Source organism: Crocuta crocuta, unplaced genomic scaffold (assembly GCF_008692635.1).
Source record: "Crocuta crocuta isolate KB4526 unplaced genomic scaffold, BGI_CrCroc_1.0 scaffold176, whole genome shotgun sequence".
Lineage (NCBI taxonomy): Eukaryota > Metazoa > Chordata > Mammalia > Carnivora > Hyaenidae > Crocuta > Crocuta crocuta.
Window position 1 is genome coordinate 5849985 of NW_027531905.1, and position 21748 is coordinate 5871732.

At 38.0% G+C, this 21748-nt stretch overlaps 1 protein-coding gene across 3 annotated transcripts in view; it reads left to right on the forward strand.

Moving 5' to 3' along the window:
- The window catches only part of ITPR2 (inositol 1,4,5-trisphosphate receptor type 2), a 490032-nt gene that overhangs the window by 215901 nt on the left and 252383 nt on the right, over positions 1-21748 (forward strand). For all 3 annotated transcript variants that reach the window (XM_077774582.1, XM_077774583.1, XM_077774584.1), the window contains exons 29-32: positions 2929-3051; positions 3683-3883; positions 5509-5760; positions 8981-9106. In XM_077774582.1, the coding sequence (XP_077630708.1) occupies positions 2929-3051; positions 3683-3883; positions 5509-5760; positions 8981-9106 (702 nt within the window). The remainder of the gene's footprint in view (positions 1-2928; positions 3052-3682; positions 3884-5508; positions 5761-8980; positions 9107-21748) is intronic.

The window sequence follows — 21748 nt, forward strand, 5'->3', positions numbered from 1 at the left end:
TTGCCGATCTGATCAGCCCTGAGCTCTTTAGTGTGTGCTTCCTACAGAAAGGCCGCTCTTCTTTCTACATAACTACACAACAACTTTCCAGATCAGGAAAGAGCACGACACTTTGCTGCCACTTAATCCTCAGGCACTGGTCACGTTTCTCCCATCATCCGAAATGTGTCCTGTTTGACAAAAAGGTCCACCTGAGAAACAGGTGCTGTTTGAGCTCCTGTGACATTGACACTTTTGAAGACAGACCAGCTCTTTTGAAGACTGTTCCTTAATTTGGGCGAGCTAATGTTTCCTCGTGATTAGATTCTGTTATGCATCTTTGGCAGGAACATAACAAGTGAGGCCACGTTCTTCCCAGCACTTCCTATCAGGAGGCACATGATTGTGATTTTGATCCCATTACTGATGGCTTTTACTTTGATCACTTGATTAAGGCGGTGTCTGCCAGGATTCTCCACTGTGAAGTACTCATTTTCCCTTGGCAATTAATAAGTATTTTATGGAAAGGCTCTTTGAAACTAAGTAAACATACCATTCTTCATCAGACTTTCAGTTTATTTATTCACTTATTTATTTCGATCAGTATAAGCTTGTGGATGCCTTTTATTCAGTAGGTTATTCTAGGCCTCTCTAATTATCTATTTGACTCTTAGATTATCCCCAATTTGCCCAGTGGGTCCCCTTTGAGCTAGGTGCTCTGTCCTCTAACATGACACATCATTCTTTGAGTAGTTCCTTGCTTTTTTGCACATTAAAATGTTCCAAGGTCACCTTGCATTTTCCTTATTCCAGCTCTGGAATCAGCCATTTCTTTAAGTGGCCCCACTTGTGTTTGGGGAAGTTTGGTGTTTAGAAGCAAAGTTCTGAGAACTAAGTGTACTTACTGCTTTTGGGGTTTTGTCCTTCTAGGCCCTCTAAATAGATAAATCCAGGGGACATATATGTGTATTGAAATAGTTAGCCATATTAATACTCTAGAATAGCTAATCTTCCATCCCTGCTACTGCCTTCTGCTCCATGTGGACACTGTCTGCACCTCTCTCAGGCGCACCATCTGTGCCTCTGATCCCCTCTTCCCCCACCCCGAGAGTGGATGTCCCTTTATCTCTCAGACGCCACCATGCCCTGTCAGGCCTCTCCTGATGCAGATGTTCTCCTGACTTGGACTTTCACTCTTTATATAGGCTTGCTCTCCCATTCAGCTTACTTTTTAACAGCTAGGCTAATAAATTCCATATTCCTTTGGTGGCCTAATTCATTCAATGCATAGAATGCAATACAAGATTTATTGAAAGGCAACAAAAGGTATTAAATCCTCAGCATTTATTATCCAAATTATTTCATCTTTGATATTGTAACATGGGCATTGGACATGTGATCAAGTCTCTTTTTCTAATAATGTAACTGTAACATTCAGTATTTTACTACTATGTTATGTTTATAGATTGATTTGCTCAGTTTTAAGAACTGACTTGTTCAGAAACAAAAAAAGAATGAGATGAGAGTTTCAAAGCAATGTCAGATACGGTAGTTCTGGCTCTGGTATTCTGTGTTGGCCAGCTTTCAGTGGGAATTGGGGATTCCTGTGGCTGAAGTCTCTTTGATGTCTTTCATCTATCCCTGGATTACACAAGTAAAGGAAGTGTTAGTAGATTTTGAATTAAAATTTCCTATTTTTCAGTTAGGAAACAAGAAGAGTCCTTGTTGCATTTATTCTCCAGTTAAGTATGAGGAAATGGGTCTTTTAATGATCTTAGTCTGTTAGTTAGTTACAAATGGCATAAACTGTAGACTTTTAGATTAGGAAAAACAAAAATGTTAACTTATTTATTAAAGCTACTACTCAAAATATGAGTACATTAGTTTCTCTGACACTGACTACGCGACATATCAGATAATCAACTATCCAGAAAAAATTTAGGTGGTTCCAGTGATATTGTTGAAAGACCACTTTTAAGAAGAGAACTTTGTATTCTTTGTGAATGTTGAGACTTCATTTTTTATTGAGACCCCTGTAAGCGAATGATCGTGTTGTGGGACTTTGGAAAATGACAGTGAATAAAGAAAGCAACTTATGAGTGCATGTGTTCAGAAAGAGGAAGACCCAAAAAGATTGGGGAGGAGGGGTGGTCAGAGAGCAAAGAGAAACAGGAAAATAAAGAGATGAAAATAAGAGACAAAATACACAGCAAAAAGGTGAGGACAGAGAGCAGGGGAGGGGGGAGAGTAGAGTTGAGATGAGGTCAGAAATATATATAAAGAGAAATTTACGGGCAGGAATAGAGAAAAAAATGAGTGGAGAGAAGAAAGAGACTAGGGGCAAGGCAAGAGGGTGAGGGATGATGGGTGCTGGGAAAAGCAGTAGGAAGGCAAGAGTTTGAGAAGAAGGAGAATCTAGAAGGTGGGGAAACAGGAGAAAACAAGAAAAAGGAATATCCAAATACATGGAAGTACTGGGAAAGAGAGCACGTCCAAGAGAGGGATGGGAGGGAGTGGGGGTGAAGCAGACAAGGGAGGGAACAGAGGGTAACAGGCCAGAGAGAGAGGAAGGCAGGACAGGTGATCTGTGGTCACAGAGGCAGGGGAGGAAGATACGGCAATGGGCAGACCTGGGCGAATATAGTGGACGGTCAGAAAGGCTGGGGACAAATGGAAACAAAGAAGGGTTGAGAAAGTAGAGCAGAACAGGTAAGAAATAGAAGGAGAAACAAAGAGAAGGTGAGAAATGTCTAGAAGATGGTGGACAAGGGGGTGGTAGCAGCGAGGTAAGCTGGAGAGGTATAGAACGAGCAAGGGCATGGAGGAGAGGGAACATAAAACAGTGGCAGAAGGAGAAAAAGTATATGTGGGAAAGGAGGTTCATTTTCACAACTTTTGGTATTATGGTATATTTCTTTCTCCATATCATTGGTACTCTCTCACTTACAGAATGATGAAAAGATGAATGAAGTAATGAATCTGGCCCATACATTCCTGCAGAATTTCTGTAGGGGAAATCCACAGAACCAAGTTCTCCTTCATAAACATCTCAATTTGTTTCTAACTCCTGGTGTAAGTATTTTAGTGACTTCTAATATTTATAGTAAAATGTCTCTCAAATTTGTTTTAGCAGCATTGATGAATGGAATTTTGTTAGCCTTTACCACCTTATTTTTTTCCTCGGAGTTCTCTCCCTAAAGGTGAATATGTTTTATTTCCCTTAAGGAAACATTTATGGACACTTGAAATATTACATGAATTTTACCTGAAAATGACAACTTCCTTTATATTTATACAGTTTAATGTTAGGAAAAAATATGGTAGAACAAAGATCTAACTGCAATGCCATGAGTGAGATAAATACGGAAAACTCAAAGATAGAGTTAACTCTGTAAAATGTGTGTTGGCAGATATTGGAGAAGAGCTAACTTTGAATAATAGATAATTAATCTCAAGAATACCATTGCCAACATGCTGACCCTTATGATAGTCAACTCCTTTTTCCAACTAAATACCTTTGTGAGCTCAATTTTCTTTTAATGGTGAATGATGTCCTTGCATTTTGCAGAAGACTTGCACAGGAAACCCACTATGGCTTTGCATAAAATAGAAAACTGATCACAAGTGGGGAAATTAGCCCAAGTAGAATAAGAGAGAAAACTGATCATGTCAGACTTACAAGGGTACATTCATCTCTGGTTAGCTCCTCGAAGCAGAAACCATGCGGCACATCTTCATGAACAACTACCATCTCTGCAATGAGATCAGCGAGAGGGTAGTACAGCACTTTGTGCACTGCATTGAGACACATGGCCGTCACGTGGAGTACCTGAGGTTTTTGCAAACGATTGTGAAAGCAGATGGCAAATATGTGAAGAAATGCCAGGATATGGTAATGACGGAGGTATGTTCTCAGTTTGCATTTTTTAAAATAATTTATTGTCAAACTGGTTTCCATACAACACCCAGTGCTCATCCCAACAAGTGCCCTCTTGAAGGCCCATCACCCATGTCCCCCTTCAGTTTGCATTTTTAAACAGCTTCCCAGAAATAAGGGGCTCAAGTAGGTGTTTTCTGTGAATGTTTAGTGTAGAAAACCCCCCACAACAAAGGTTTGGAAAATAATTGAATCCTGATGACTTCAGCAACAAATATATTTTGTTTAAATCTAGTGAAGGAAGATAATGTATGCTGATTTTATAATTTTCCAAGAGTTTATTTTTCTTTTTTATCCTTAATGAATTTATGTATTTTAAATGGAAAAATTGTATGAAATGTTATAATTTAGAAGGAAAGTGACACTTTTATATTTAAAATTTTTTTCAGTGTGTAACAAAAATGGTTTAAACTCTGCTTTCCCACTGCCTTTGATACCTTCTTCCTGAAATATAGAATAGTTATTCTCTGCCACCATTTGTAGAAGCGTTTGAAGGGAATTAAATTAATTAATAGAAATTATCCATCGGTGATTTATTATAGGTAAGACTATAGTTATTTAGAGTAAGTTGAAAATTGAAAAAACTCAGATGGTTGAAGTACCTCATTTATTTTGCCCTCTTCATTGTGATGCTTGACATTGAGCGAGATTGATGCAATGAATAAGTTACTCATCAGGAACCAAGTGGCACTTTGGAGAAATTGAGCCCATTTGGGTAAATCATTGCTCTGGACCCAATGGTTCTCTAAAGGCCTATATGAATTAAGGCTGCTTTCAACCATGGCTACTAAACTGTTATGTAATAAATTATATCCATATGAGGGGATTTTCATAATAATATACTTTAAATTTGGGAAAGGGGGGAGACTTCTATACTGATACAATGTGAGTCCCTCCTGCCCCATAGAAATCTTAAAATTAATTCAGCCTGAAGCCTTGAATTTTTTAATATTTATTTTTTTATTTTGAGAGAGAGAGGGTGTGGGAAAGGGCAGAGAGAGAGGGAGACACCAGTCCAAAGCAGTCTCCAGGCTCTGAGCTGTCAGCACACAGCCTGATTCGGGACTCAAACACATGAACTGGGAGATCATGACTTGAGCTGAAGTCGGATGCTTAACCGACTGAGTCACCCAGGCACCCCCAAAGTACTTGTTTTTTCATTCCGTCACTGTTGAAGCAGGTAAGGATATTTTATTCTGTTTTAGTAAAATTAGCCTTATGAGATTTCTCATGTCTTGGCAATGGAATCTTCTATGTGAAGTAGAGGAAAGTAACTTTATTCAAATATTTTCCAGGTTTAATTGCAGTGGGTAACTCACTGGTGAATGATTAACTGTCATCTATGTCATTTAATTCTTGTCCCCCTCCATCCTTCCCATATCTACCAGGCTGGTTCTGAGAGTATTCATAAATAATCTCTTGGCATATGACTAGAATCTTTTTACCACCCTGCATTGGTACAGTTCTGCTTTGTGATATTATCTGTGTTTTTACGAAGAGATGCATGTGTTTCCAGATAGACCAAGCCTTTAGAAATAACTGCACAGATGAACATTTGGACTGCTATGTAGATTCTCTTATTATCATTTCAGTTGATAAATGGGGGTGAAGATGTGCTGATATTTTACAATGATAGAGCATCATTTCCCATCCTTCTCCATATGATGTGTTCAGAGAGAGACCGAGGGGATGAGAGTGGCCCCTTAGCTTACCACATCACCCTGGTGGAGTTGCTGGCAGCGTGCACAGAGGGGAAAAATGTCTACACTGAAATCAAGTGCAATTCCCTTCTGCCCTTGGACGACATAGTGAGGGTGGTGACCCATGATGACTGCATCCCTGAGGTGAGCCTGGCAGAAGCTTAGCAGCCACAGAATTGTTATTAATATAAAGTGCATAAGTGCCGAAGTCCCCATACTGTTCATAATGAGATCATGTGTTTAGTTAAGAAATTGTACTTAGGTATGTAATTAGAAAAATTTAAAAGGGCATAGAAAGTTTACTTTTTTAGTTCCACAAGAAGCTATAAGATGATACATATTTCAAAGTAGAGACACTGTTGGTTTACTGGAAGCTACTATAGGAGTCTCTTGACTTCTAAATATGTCAATGTGGTAAAACAGAGATTTACTTGTAACCTGTGGTATGTTCTTGAGAACGTAAGAGATGCTCCATAAATAATTCACGGTCATCAATAGGAGAGGCTAGGATGGTGCGGCAGTATCATCTATTAGACTCTATAGGTTCACCTTGCTTTATGGAATCAATGCACTCATGGAAATATGGACATGCATTTTGCTTTATTCACACATCATGTTTTGTTGTCTGTCCTTATTTGGCTGATAATAAGGAAAAAAACTCATTAAAAACTGGTTGTCTGCCAACAGGATTAATGAAGCTTCCAGGAATGTATATTGCAATAATTTCTTTCTTTTCTCCTGTTGTGCTGTGTTGTTGCAAAGTTCATTAATGCGTGATGCATCGAATATGATCTAAATTCAAACATTTTAAATCATAGTAACTTAAGAATGTGTCAGGTTACCGTCCCTGCTTGCAACTAGTCCTATGTAGTTATGAACTTAAAAATATATTCTTGTGAAATTTTGTGGAATTATTGACACTTCATTCCAAGGGTACTTCATGCTTTGATTGATTTGAAATAAGATGGCAAAGAAAGAAAGCACAGTGTAGTGAGTAAATTCATAGGTTCTGTCTTTCTTTGAGGCCCTGGTTTCTGACTGTGCTTCTTCTAGTGTGCAGTTCTTTCTGACCACACCACTCGGACCTCTTACGTTTACCTCCCTCCCTCCTCTTCATCCTTTTTATCTTGATTCAAGCATTACTTCTTTATTTTTTTTTAATGTTTTATTTATTTCTGAGAGAGAGAGAGACAGTGTGAGCAGGGGAGGGTCAGAGAGAGAGGGAGATACAGGATCTGAAGCAGGCTGCAGGCTCTGAGCTGACTGTCAGCACAGAGCCCGACGACGGACTCAAACCCATAAACCGTGAGATCGTGACCTGAGCCGACGTTGAACGTTCAACCAACTGAGCCCCAGGCGCCCCAAGCATTACTTCTTTAAGGAACACTTCCCTGACCTCCCATAGTAGAGTCTATGAGTCTACAATTTGAAATTTAGCATTTGGGTTTTGTTAAAACATGTCCATAGCCTTCACATCCTTTCTCAAGATTATAAGCTTGATGAGAATAGCAATGAGGCTGTTCCTATTTACCATTGTATTTGCCTGAACCTAAGTCTATACTTAATAAATATATTTTGAAGGGCTCCTGGGTGGCTCAGTTGGTTGAGCATCCGACTCTTGATTTTGGCTCAGGTTATGATCTTCAGTTTGTGAGATGGGGCCCCACGAAGGGCTCAGTGCTGACAGTGCAGAGCCTGCTTGAGACTCTCCTCTCTCTCTCTCTCTGCTCCTCCCCAGCTTATGCACGCATGATCTTTCTGTCTCTCAAAGTAAATAAATGAACGTATAAAAAGTATATGTTTTGAGTGAATGAATGAATGAATTAAAGAATGAGTCAGAATCCTGGATCCATTATTTCTAGCTGTGTGACTGATTCCAACAGGTTACTTAACCTTTCTGATCTTCAATTTCTACAACTTTATTTTATTTAGTCTTGTTTATTTTAAAGTGTTATTTATTTAAGTAATCTCTACAACCCTACATGGGGCTCGAACTCATGACCCTGAGATCAAGAGTCACATGCTCTTCTGACTGAGCCAGCCAGGTGTCCAAATTTCCACAGTTTTTAAGTGCAACAATTATAGTATGTATCTGAGAGGATTTGGGGGGGGGACTAAATAAAGTAAGATATTACTTCCTTACAAAATACTGGAGGTGTTTGGCATGCAGCAAACAACGGATAAATATAAGCTGCTGTCAGGATGTTGTGAAAAGGCACTGAATGGTTCTGCTGTCTCCCTTTCCTGTGATCAGTTCTTGACACAAGCCCCCTGTCACTGAAGGTTTGTTTTTGACCAGCGTCAAGTAGAGATAAGCACTGAAGGCATGGCCCTGTATTCCTTATGCTTCTAACTTAGAGTCCATGAATCCTTGAAATTGTTTACATGATTTTGCATGTATATGCATTTCGGGGGGAGGTTTATAGCATATATCACATTTTCATCAAAAAGACAAGAAAAGACAAGAAAAGAAAAGAAAAACTGCAGCCCTACACTCTTTAGAATCATCATACGTTGATGAGATTCAGTCCTTTTGTTAAATATGGTAGGGAATTTTACTACATCTTAAAATAATATATATTTTTTGGAAACTGTGAGCTTGTTTCTTCTCAGAAATAGTAATTTAAATATTTCTGAAATTGCAAAATATTATTTAATGAATACATTTAAACATTATATTAGAACTCTTTTGGTTGCAAAATATAGAAACCTAACTTAAACTGTTTAATTAAAAAAAAGGGAATTTTATTTGTATTTGGAAATTTAAAGGATAGTTCTTCTGATGGGTCAAAATATTCAAACAATGTCAGAATTCTTTCCATCTCTTGGTCCCTCTTCCTTTGTGGTTTTGTATCATTCTCTTCTGAGTTTACTTGTCCTCCGCATGTGTGGAGAACATGGCTTCTTGGAGTTCAGGTTTACCTTGTTCTACTTTAGTCATGAGAGAGAGAGAGAAAGAGAGAGAGAGAGAATGACAGAGAGGGAGAGAGAGAGAATGACAGAGATGAAAGAGAGAGAAAGAGACAGAGGGGGAGGGGAGGAGGGAGAGGAAGGAAAACAGGGAAAGGGAGCATATTTGACTCTCAGTGTCTCAGATATGATAGACTTGGGTTAAATCATGTGTACTTTTTCACACCAATCACTGGGCCCAGGGGAACAGGTTCCTAGGTCATATGTTTACCCTGGGTCAGGGGCTGGAGTGTTTTAGGAAAAGAGGGAAAATGGGAATGCTTTCTAGGTAGACACAATACATGCTGTAATCCACGATAGTCACTAACATAGATTTTATTTACCTTTTTGTAATTGACAGTTGAAAATGAACAATCAAGAAAACTCACTTTCTTTGTATTTGAAACTTGCACAGGTTAAAATTGCTTATGTGAATTTTGTTAATCACTGTTACGTGGACACAGAAGTGGAAATGAAAGAAATCTACACAAGTAACCACATTTGGAAATTATTTGAGAACTTCTTGGTGGATATGGCAAGGGTGAGTTACACTTTCACCATTAAATACTACTGCATGTTTACTTAGGCTATTGATATATATTTTGATGAGATGGTATCAAAGATCTGGATGAAACTTTGGAATTAAGCCTGCCAAGTTTGGATGAAATCCATTACATTAAAAAAGTTGTGAATGAGGGGCGCCTGGGTGGCTTAGTCGGTTAAGCGTCCGACTTTCGCTTAGGTCATGATCTCGCGGTTCGTGGGTTCAAGCCCCGCGTCGGGCCTGGAGCCTGTTTCAGTCTGTGACTCCCTCTCTCTCTGACCCTCCCCTGCTCACACTGTCTCTCTCTCTTTCTCTCTCCTAGAAATAAATAAAACATTAAAAAAAAAAGTTGTGAATGTGTTTCACAAGGTTGTGAGATTTAATGAATTCAAATACACAGAATACCCAGCATAGTGTGTGTCTATAAACAAAGTATTAATTTTTACTTTTCCAGCTGACTATATTGGTTTGTTATTAAATGGAATTTTAGTGGCATTTTTACATTGGTTAGGGAAGATATTGGCAGAGGTCAATTTGTATTCATCCTCTTAACATGGAGGCAATTATGAACCATAGACGGAAGAGATCTCAGGAAGCCTTGACCAATGCTTTCAGACAGATAGGTACTTGACCAGACTACCCAGGGCTTAGCATTGCTCAGTGTTGCCTACTCAGAGTTGTCTTTGGGAGAGTGCTCCAGTAATTGAATCATCTGGTATTCTCATCAGTCAAAATATATCTTGCTTTTTACTGAGTCCATTTCCTCTTGTTTGGCTTTTGGTGGGGATTGGAGAGGACATGTGGACTGGTTGGCATTTTCTAGATCTTGTCCAGCACAGATTTTCAAGTAAAATTGAGTAAATGAATGGACAAATGAAGAAAGGAAGGACGGAATCTTCTTTATAGGCAGCACTTAATTTTATTTAGTCTGTCTTAGCAGCCTCCCGCCCTCCTCCCACCTCTGGCGTGTTGAATTATCAAAACATACAGGTTCTATAATGTTGTTTTTAATCTTCTCAAGTTTTCCTTTGAGGTCATGGGATATAGTTCAAATAAGAGTTTTACTAACAGAAGATAGCATATAGATAATCTCTAGAACTATGATGATTTACAGTGGGCTGGCCCAGTGTTTCGGCGCTCCATTCCTGAGTGCTTTATGTAGGCCACATTTAGATATATTTAGAGGAGAGGGATTTGTGAGGTCCATATTTCCATTATAAGAATGGATGCTGACTGTTACCCACTAGCTAACTGCCTCCCTATAACCCTTTCTGGAAGGAGGGAAGACAAAGGGGGTAAAATAAAACATTGACTGCAGACTCAGATATCTGAGGGGAATCTTGGAAAATAAAATAAACCATGTATTATTCCAGTCCAGGAACTATTTCACTTAGTCAGAGTTTGCGGGTGAAGTGTGCTTATTTTACCTTGGACGTGGTATGGTATGAGCCAGCCTTACTATGTTCAAGCATGTGTGGAGTAAGGCAGTTCTGATTTTACTTCATTTCTATAGAATGGAAAGCCACCCATTACCTTTGTCAGGTAAGCCAGCAGCTGTGGAGAAATCATCTTGTTTTACACAAGACTTCCGTACCACTCATATTTACCCCTGTGTCCTTGTGACAGCCCCTGTGTCTGGTCGGCTGCAAGTATCTCTAGAGACCTTGAAGTAAAGGATGGTTTGTATGCCGATGACTGAGCTTTAAAACTGCACGTGCAGGAAGGTATTAAAGAGATTACAGACTGATTTGCAGAGCTGCACAGTGCCATGGACTAAAGATAAGCTTGAAAAGACCAAGGTCACATTCTAGGCAGCATGAACCGCAAAGCTGAAAGGATTTTTATTTTTTAAACCATAGAAGCTGATGGTAACTGCCGCTGCTTATGCCACCTTGGAAGCACCCTTTCCCTCGATGTATTCATAAGGCTAAGATATACCTATTCTTTGTTTGTTATTTTCAAAGCATGCCTGCTAGGAAAAGTTTTTAACTATTTTGACCAAGTAGACAATTAATGTGATTTGTTATAAAGCCTTGAAGGGGGTTTTGAGATCTTTTTAGTCTATTCACTCATTATGTCTGACCACAACAGCTTAGCTATATTGCAAAAAGCATTGTTTTTATTACCCTCTTGTTTTCCTCTTATTTATATTTTAAAACAGCAGCTCTCTTATCCCCTCACCAAGAATGCAAAGAATCAGCCTTTCTATTTCAGGGAAGGAACAGGAAACCTGACTTTTCCATAAACGGGCTCTGTCTTTGTCCCCTTGAAGAAAAATTAAAAAGCCATTTCATACTCGAATTCAAACACAAAACATGTTTAAATAAGGAGAATGTAGCCTTCTAGGCAAATTCCCATTTGAGTAGATCAGTAGTTCTCAAACTTCAGTGAGCATCAGAATCATCTGGAGGGTTTGTTAAAGCACAGATTACTGAGCCCTACCCCAGAGTTCCTGATTGAGCAGATGTGAGTCTGCATTTTTAACAAGTATCCAGGTGATGCTGAAGCTGCTGGTCCAGGGACCACACTTTGGGAACCACTGCAGTAGAACATAGTAGTGTAAGAGTAGGTACTTTAGAGGCCTTAGGGAGACCAGAGTTCAAGTCCAGATTCTGCCTCTTCCTAGCTTAGTTCCCTTGAGCAAAGTAATTACTTCTCTGACTCTGAGTTTCCTTATTTGTAAAATGGATACAATAACACATTCCTCATTGGGTTACCAGGAGGATTCAATATGATAATGTGTATAAAGCTCTTAGCACATGTGTGGCACTTACTAAGAGAGCTGGTAACATCATCTATTTCATCCAAATCATGGTAACATCACTGCTATCATTATAAGGTTATATGTAGCCTTTAAAGCAATTAGAACAAGCTTCCTCAATACCTACGCTAAATAATAATGTTGAGAGTAAATAATGTTGAGGATGACCAAGAGGAAGACCATCCAGTATAGGCAAAAGCCAGAAACCATGCCTGCAAAACAGGACACATAAAATAATGACTTGACATAGAGATGGGCTAAATTCACATGTTCCCAAAAAGTGATGAAGTCCTAGAGCAGCAGATTGACATCAGTGAAAAATGGTGGAGGTAATCTGGAAGGAAAGTATATGGCAAATTGGACCTAAAGAATCATAGGATCTTAAGGTTGGAAGAGACTGGCAGTCATGTAGTTCACAGTCTTCAGTACCTGCCCGTGTATTTCAAGTAACAGTGTTCTCACTATTTTTTCTTTTTTGAGACAACTGGTTTCACTATTGTGTAACTTTAATTGTTAAAATTAATAAGATTAATTTGCTGGCATAGAGTGAGTTGCCTCACTAGGAGCAAGAGCTGGGGAGTCTGCTGGGGCCTAATCCAGTGCTTTTTCCATAACATCTCCTCAGATTTGTTATGACAGCTCGTGTCTTTCAGTGGTACCTCTTCTGATATGGTCTCTGGGCTCCTTACTGTTTTCAATATGCTTTTGGGTTGTCTCTAATCGTCAGTGTTTTAAAAGTATGACATTTGGGCTGGAACTCAGTGTTTCAGCCAGGGTCCAGCCAGCACGAGGCAGATGATTATTTTAGTAGGGATTATTATATTGGAGATTATTTTATTGGAGAACAATCTTATTTAAAAGGCAAATGAAATGAAATATTAGTATGAAGAGGCATTCATACCACCTGCCACCTTTCTCTTCATGTTTCTCTTGAGTCATTTCTACCAGTTTCTTTTTGTTTGCTCTTGGGTAAATCTCTCTAAAGAGTCTTCTTTTTAAAAAATATTTGTTTGTTTGTTTTTTTATTTCAGAGAGAGAGGGAGAGAGAGAGAACAGTGGAGATGGGCTGGGGGAGAGAGAGAGGATCTTAAGCAGGCTCCATGCTTAGCATGGAACTTAACACGGGGCTAGATTCCTTGACTCTGGGATCATGACCTGGGCCCATATAAAGAGTTGGATGCTTAACTGACTGAGCCACCCAGGCTCCCCTAAAGAGTCTTTATAAGTGTCTTTCATATTCTTGTATTCTTGACACCCTTGTCTTTTATCTGCTAAGACCCATGTAAGAAAATCTTTCTGAAAGACTGTTTTGAATAAACCCGTGCTCGGTTTCACATACTTAATCCCATTCTGATTTCCTGACAGACAGCATCTGTGTTCTGTAAATACACCATATTTAGGCAGGCAGCAAGGGCATTAGACTCATGAAAAGCTGTTCCACTGTCTTTCAGAGCATGTAATAGAAGCTCACTTTGGTCTATGTTCCAATCTGGCTAAAATTGGTATTCATAGGGCAGAAATGCTTTCCTTTGCTGAGTCAGGGATTTGGGTCATTATTAGAAAGCACCTGAAGAAGAGTGGACAGTGGTCAATGTTAGCTTCAGACTGTATTTTTTGTTTTGAAGAAGTTTCCAATTGTACTATCAATTTCAAGATTTTTCTAATGACCAGCAGTACTCTTAAGTGATAAATTGGCAGAATGAAATTAGACCAAGAGATAACTTAGAGGTGCACCTAACACAGTATCATGTCATTGTTCCATTAATCACTGCTTAACAGGACAAATTGGAGTATTTTATTTTCAAATAGTGAGCCATTTCTGCCCTTTATTTAGCTTACCAAATATGTCAGAAGTAGGAGTATAGGTGAAATTTATATGCACTTTGAACCGCACTTTCCAAATTCTTTAATTTGATAGAATTGAGTAAGTTTTCTTTGCTTGATGATTTGATTCTAGAGTTTTCTTGACTTTCTTAAATTAAAGGAGCCATTGACAAGTCTTATTTTAAAGGGTTCCTTTTATATGGACTTATTAGCTAGCATTGCAGGGAAGTGAAGAGTGAAGGACTCTATAAACCTTATCCTTTGTGCGGCACTTTTCCTTCATTTGTAATTCTATTTTTCTCCTCAACTTTCTGGCCAGGTTATATCGGTGGTGTCCACATGGAATGAATACTTGTTTGGCTATTCTTGTTTATGCTTGTTTGGTCCCTGTGTTGCATCCTACTTTCTGCTCTTCAGATCATTTACAGCATTTATCATAGTTGATCAGTTCCTTCCTGACACACTTCTTCACTTGGGTCCCAGTATATCCTTTCCATTCTCTTAGCCCCCATCCTCATTGCCCACTCTTTCTTAAGTTTTTTTAAAAAAATTTTTAGATGTTTTTATTTATTTTTGAGAGAGCATTTGGCTCAAGGTACCGTGTGTGTGTGTGTGTGTGTGTGTGTGTGTGTGTGTGTGCATGTGTGTGTTTTGAGAGAGAGAGAGAGAAAGTGTGTGAATGGGGGAGGGGCAAAGAGAGAGGGAAACACAGNTTTTTTTTTTTTTTTTTTTTTTTTTGCTCTTTCCTCTGAATCTCTCCAGCTTCTAAATATTGGAATGTGCCAGACTCAAACCTTGGACTTACAATCACTTGCTTGCTGGTGTCACCATTCTTGTCTTTAATACCAGGCTGATTGACATTCGGATCTTTCTCCTGATGTCTAGTCTCATATATCCAACTGCCCGTATGACATCTCCACTTGGCAATATGACCTCAAGCTCCTCATTTACTCTTATGTCCCACTAAAAATTAATTTTTTCTCAAGTCTTTTGTATCTCATTAAATGGCAATTCCGTTATTCATTCTACGCATTTGAGCAAAAAACCTTGGTGTTACCTGTAAATTTTGTTTTCTTATACTCTAAGTCCATTCCTTTAGCAAATTCTACAAACTCTAAAATATTCAACATACGACTACTTCTGAACACTTCTGTCACTACCACCTTGCTCCCAGGTTCCATGAATTCTTATCTGGATTATTGCAGTAGCCTCTTCACCTCTTTCCCTCTTTTTTTCATCTATTCTTTGCACAGCAGCCATAATGATTAAAAGAAGAAGAAGAAGAATGTTGGCTCAGTCACTCCTCTGCTTAGATTCCTCCCAAAGTAAAACATCTACATGATTTGGCCTCTCCCCTGTTTACCCCGTGTCCACTTAATTTCCTCTAGCTAGCTCTCAGTTCCATCTACTGGCCATATTACTGTTCCTCAGATATGCTAAACACCTTTACATCTGCCTGGGATGCACTGGTTTTCCAGGTATCCTCAAGATCTCTTTCATGTTCCTACTTAAAGTCTTCCAAGAGCCCTTTATTCAGTACCCTCTGTGTAGCAACTCCTTCCCTCTCCTCCCCTCTTCACGTGCCCCAGTTTTCTTCAAAGAACTTATCCCCACATGACATTTTTATGTGCATTTGTCTTTGTTTCTACTGAACAAAGACCAACAAAGTCTTTGTTTGGTTCATTGCTACACACCTGACCTAGAACAGGGTCTCACACATAGTAGATACTCAGTATGTACCTGTGACATAAATAAATAGATGTCCACTGAGGTGAAAAATATTAAAGAAGTGAACTGGAAAACAAAGTGAGTTTAGTCTTAGCATAGAATTAAGTGGATGTATCAATGGAATGAAATAAATAGGCATAAACAGAGTTTTTACGTATGTACAATATTAATATATAATAAAGAAATTGCTGCCCAAGAGTAAGGGAGTGATTAGTTATTTTCAGGGATGAGCAAACTTTTTCTGTAAATGGCAAGGTAGTTAATATTTCAGCTTTTCAGGCCATTATCACAGCGGTTATAGCAATTACTAAAGGGAAAGAAGCCACAGACAATATATAAATGAATGGATATGGCTAGATTTGCCCCATGGGCTCTAGTATGCTTACCCCTGGATTATTAAAGTAATAATATAAGCTCCATTAAGGTAGTGATTCTTATATATTTAATGCATTGATAGATCCCAGGTAGATAGGACATTCTTGTCATGAATAGGCATTCAACAAAAATCATTGATTTGAACTAAATCAAAATGACATTTGAGGACACTGGTAATTTGGGGTAAAATGAACCCTGCTCCTAACCTAAATCATATAATAGCACAAACTGCAATTAGATTAAGATTTTAGATACAAATGTGGAACAATAAAAATGGATGGCAATATAGGTGGATATTTATCTGTCTTTAGATGAGAAAGTTCTTTTTAAGCATAAAAGCAGTCAATGAGAAGAGCTAAGGATAATAATAGACTTTTTGCTATTTGAAAATTTCCAATTTAAGGACATAAAAACATCACACATAGAAATAAAAAAAATCAAAATAGAAAAAGTTACTTAATGTTTTTAAAAAGACAAGTAATCTTTACATAAAGAACTTTTATGTATAGGTAAGAAAAGCACTCAAAATTTAATAACGAAATGGATAAGACCGAGACGTTCATGATTTATAGGGGAGGAAATATAAGTAAACCCCTGAAACAATAGTCAACTCTAATAATTTTCTAAAAATACACAGAAAAATGATATCCAGTTTCTAACTATCAAATTGTAAGGGCAAAAAGATAAAAGTAAAGAGATAATATTAAATGTTGGTTCACATACTTTCTTGATGAGAATGTAAATTTATGCTGTCTTTCTGAAAAGCATTTTGGTAATAGATTAAAAGAAACCTTCATACCTTTTTAATGTGTCAAATAACTTACCTTCCAAGAATCTGTCCTCAGGAAATAATTAGAAATGATATCAAGGATTTATGGTCAAAGAAGTTCAACATGCTTTTATAATAATATACAGTAGGAAATAGTTTCAAAATTTAATAATAGAGAAATAGTTCAATAAATTATGATATATCTATAAGATTGATGTTACAGAGTCATTGAGGTTATTTTTTGAGGAGTTTTAATAATGTGGGAAGGTTCTCATGGTTGAATGAGGAGTATAATAAGGACAACACAAAGCTGGTTATCTAGAATAATCTCAGTTATGTAAAATATACATGGTAGAACACAAGAATTAGAAGAAAGGATTCTAAGAGGTTATCCATGTTTTTTTCTAGATTTTTGTTTTATGGATAATTTTTTCTTTCCATTTTGTGCTTTTCTATATATTTTCAGGGTTCCTACAATGAATACATACTGATATTAAGAAAAATATTACATTTTTTAAAAATGACTTTAGAATTCTGAAAAAGCCAACTGAGTGTACGAACCGATGCCTCACCTAAAAAGGAGGTGTAAAAAGCAAATGCTTGGAAGTTTGGGGCTCATGAATGAAGGAATGCAAATGTAAATAAAAATGTGCTGTCATCCCAGTTATATAGAGGAGCATGTTTACTCTGCATGGGGAATACAAAAATGATCCTTAGGACTTGTGCTTTTGGTCTGTGTGATCACAATTATGTCACTGGCACTAGAGCAGCCTTCTCCTATTGGGTAGCAACTTGCCACACCTAAAATTAAATTTTAATTAGGTAAAATTAAATCAGATGGAAAATCCCCTTCCTCAATAGCACCAGCCACCTTTCAGGTGCCCAGTAAGCACGTGCGTGGGAGGTCACAGAAACAGATCCATCATTGCCGAAGGTGCTGCTGGACAGTGCTGCTCTAGCCTGTGGTCACGTATTTACCCCGTCCATCACCTTTGGAGGAATAGGGGTCACTTTTCGAGCTGAAGGGAGAAGCGACATTACATATGCAAGGAGAGAAAGGTTGAACATAATTATGTCTAGAAATGTTGTTTAATCTTTGTTTTTTGGCAGATGGTTTTATACCTATTGTGTGCTGAGGACCTTGCATGGTGAGCAAGTCAGACTAGTTTCCGGTGTCCAGGGACTTATATTCTACTGGTGAAGATAGATTTTCACTTGCTCTTCCCCCCAGAAGCCTCCAGGACTGTTTCCTCCCTCCCCTCGGTTTTTTATTAAAATGTCACCTTATCCAGAGAGGTTCCCCAAGCAAATTATATAAAATAGTGATCCTCAATTATACCCATTCCTTCTGTAGCATGAAAAAGGTGCTGTACTCCTCCCGGTACAGCCTGCCCTTCTGTATTTTTCTCTAGAGTCTTCTTTCTGCTCTGTTTTGCCATTATATTATGTGTTTATTAGTTTGTCTATTTTGTATCTTTCTTAATTAGAATAAGGGCTCTCCTAGATTAGGGACTTTGTTTTGTTGGGTTCACTGTTCTAACTCCTACTCCCATATTTAGCTTCCATTTAAATAATAATAGTTTAATACTTTAAACAAAGGACTTGAAAAATAATAATACATGGAGTTTGAGATTGCTTTAACATTTTATAGTATTTTGCAAATATTTTAAAATAATGACACATGGAATATACCAGAGATAATTAAATAGTAATTAGTGACATGCTATCAGACAAACCTCCAGCAACCTAAGAGTGAGACAAGAAATTGCTATTCAGTAAGTGTTTGGAGGACAGTTGGATATCAATATCAAAACTGATCAGAATCCATAAGTCAGGTCACTACAACAGCAAACTCCCAGATAGCATAAAAAGTTAAATGGGGGTCAAGATGTATACAGGGGTGGAGAAAGACTCCAGCAAAAACTAGAACAAAATGTATAGAATATCCTTTTCTTTTGTGGAAGGGAGCTTTTTCCTTCTTTATATTAAATAAATAGAAATGATCTAAAAAAATGCTCAGAATTCTAAGAATGATTTGACACAATGAGATGTAATGGAATGAACATTCTAAATAAAAAATCAGAATATGAAAATATATGTGAAATGACAATCAAAAAGAGCTTATTATGAAAAATATGTTAAAATGACACATATTGTATCAGTCATTATCCAGGTCTTATTTAAAGTGGTGAGAGGATTTGAAATATTCTGTACATGACAAAATAGGCACGAAATGATGGCATGGAAAAGGCCAAGACTCATGAGCAACGTCAGAAACACAAAATAACTTTTAGGTGTCATAAATGGGCAAAAATAATGATACTTTGCAGGTAGAACAGCCAGTTTTAGCAGGAACTAGATGGCATACTCCAGGAGATGTGGGCAGTGTGTAAGGGACGGAGAAGGCCCAGGGGGGCACCCAGGAATTGGGAACAATGCAAAGCTGTTTGCCCCCCGGGCCTGGAGGGGCAAGGGCAGTGCATTGTTACTGGAGACACTACAGAAGGGCTCAATGGGGCCGTCCCCAGAGATGCAGACTTTGCGGAAGTCTCTGCGAGGAGACGAGACGGAGATGGGGTTAGAGGCAGAGGCCTGATAGGCACCTGACTTCCTCCTCTTCCACTGTGTTCTCCTGCTAGTGCCCCATGTCAGCTGAGGCCGAGAGGAGCCTGAACACAAGAGCTGGTTGGTACTAACAAGGGGACACCTCGTGTATCCACAAAAAGGGTGTTGATAGCATTGCAAATTCATTATTTTAGAGGGTCAGCCCAGGAACAGTACAAAAATGACCTCTATATCCTGATCTGGCGATTCCTCTTTTGGTGGAATATACCCCAAGAATCTGAAAGTAAAAATAATAATGTTGCACACTTCTTTATGGTTGCAAAAAAAATGGGGGGAATCACACAAAAGACTAGCAAGAAGCAATACCAAGAAAATAAGAAAAGGATTTGTATTTTGGGGTATGTATACTCAGTTTATTCCCAAAATGGATTAAAGCATGATGGTGGATTAAAATGACGGAATAAATATAACGTTTTAAAATAAGTGTTTCAAAAATGGTATGGGGTGTGCTTTATAGGAAATAATGGTATGTGAGTAATATGTGCCAATAGATTGAAACTGAAGATAAATGAATTACACATAAAAGCTAATTTACTGTGATATCATTTTTTGAATCATTTCAATCTTTCTTCCAAAAGGAATGAGGCAGTAAAAATAAATAAAAAGATAGAGAAACACTGTTATATTTTGGGCTCTTTTTTTTCCCTGGAAAGTTTTAAAGAATTTTAGTGAGAAAGGTGACTTCTTGCATCTTTCGACTATCCATGATATTACAATGTAGGATGCAAGGCTCTAGAGGTACAAAAATGTTATTATTCATATGGGACAGAAGAAAGATCTTGAAAAATTATTCGAATCTCTTGTTTGAATGAATTGACGAATAGATTCCAGTCTGTAAACCCAGACTTTTCATTACCCAGGATTTTGAGGAAAGTCTTTATGTAGAAATAGATTACTTTTACTAATCCATGGGCTAAAGCAAATTTCTGAGAGGCTCTTTAGCAAATGTCCACTTGCAGGCAATTCATTGCGATACTATAATAGCCCTGGAGAGCCCCACACTATTGTGTGAAATGTCACTGGATGTGGAAGAAGGTTATTTGGGCTGTTAATGGGAGAATTGGTCTGCTACCTCTTCAACTTTAATATATTTTTTATCTTACAAATCAGAAAATTTCAGTATAAAAGCCAGCACTGGGAAGATACTAAACAAAATAAATCCTGCCGCATATTCATCATGGGAAAACTAATTTTATATTAGTTCTGGGATCACATTCAGTTTTAGTTCTGATGTTCCACAAATTAGCCTAACCCAATGTTAACTCGAAACAGCATAAGAATCTTTTTATTCTCTCTTATTCTTTAAATTTTTAAAATTAATTGATCCATTCATTTCCCAAATATTTATTGAACACGTTGTTTATGCCAGGTATTATGTTCTATGCTGGAACACTAACCAAAAGATTATATAATTTGACGTAATTTATTTCCTTTAATTGCACTGTTCTCTGCAGTAGCTGTGAGTTAGTTCTAGTGCAGCCCTGTCAGGTAGTTACCACTTAATAGATGAGGAAAAAATGAAGTACCCTGATAGGAAGGGACTTAGAAGGAAAACAATCCCTATGCCCTTCCTGTTACTTCCGCTCGGCAAATGCTGTTATTTTCTAAACTAAAACACTGGGACACATATTTGATAAGGGAATTGTTCTGTTTTGTGAACTTATTTGTATGACAGGTTCTAAAGCAATATCAAATTAAATTATACTTACTTATTCTTTTGATTAATCACCTTACTGAAAAGAAAAAGATGATGTAGAAATTTGGATTGTCTAAGAACATCTGGACATCAGGCCGCCATATTTCCCCACCATCACTTTGTGAATATTTAAACGCTGTTACTCTGCCTCAGGTTCTCACACCCTATACCCTCCCCCTCCCGCTTTTTTCTTCTTTTTATCTTCAAAGTTTCTTTTTGTTGCCCAGCTTTTTTTCTTAGTTTTTAATCACGTATCTTCGCTTTTGCAATTTGTCTCCCCTGCCATACTTGGAAATTTGTATTTTGTTTTACAAAATGAGCAATTTCTGCCTCATTTAATCACATAGGAAGAGCAGGGCAGAAACCAGGCCTGTGTTCTTTTCTGATTTATGCTTAGTGTGAGTATTATCTCTTCTTGCTTAGCCTACTCAAAGAAGGAAACATACAAAGGCACACTTCCATGCTTCCCAGTTAATCTATGGATGAAAAGGTCAAAGTGTTGGAAGGAGTTTTATCTTCTTTCAGCTTTCTATTTTCCTTGCCAAATATTTTCTCTTGGCATCTCCTATTGGGGCCAGGTATTAGAAGTGAAAATATGTAGAGATATAAACCCCCATTAATCACATTCACCCCTTTCTTATAATGACTGTTTCCTCTTTGATTCGCTCACATTGGGTTGAAGGGTGTCTTCCAGGAAAGCCAAGCCTGGGGACAGAGGGTGAAGGCTGCAAGGGTGTGGAGGAGCAGAGCAGGAGAATGGAGCTGGGGTCTATGAAAGAATTCTGGTCCAAGGATGAAATGACAACCAAACTTAAAGGAGCAGAAAATTTTAATAGATTTTAGGTAGAAATGTGTCTATTT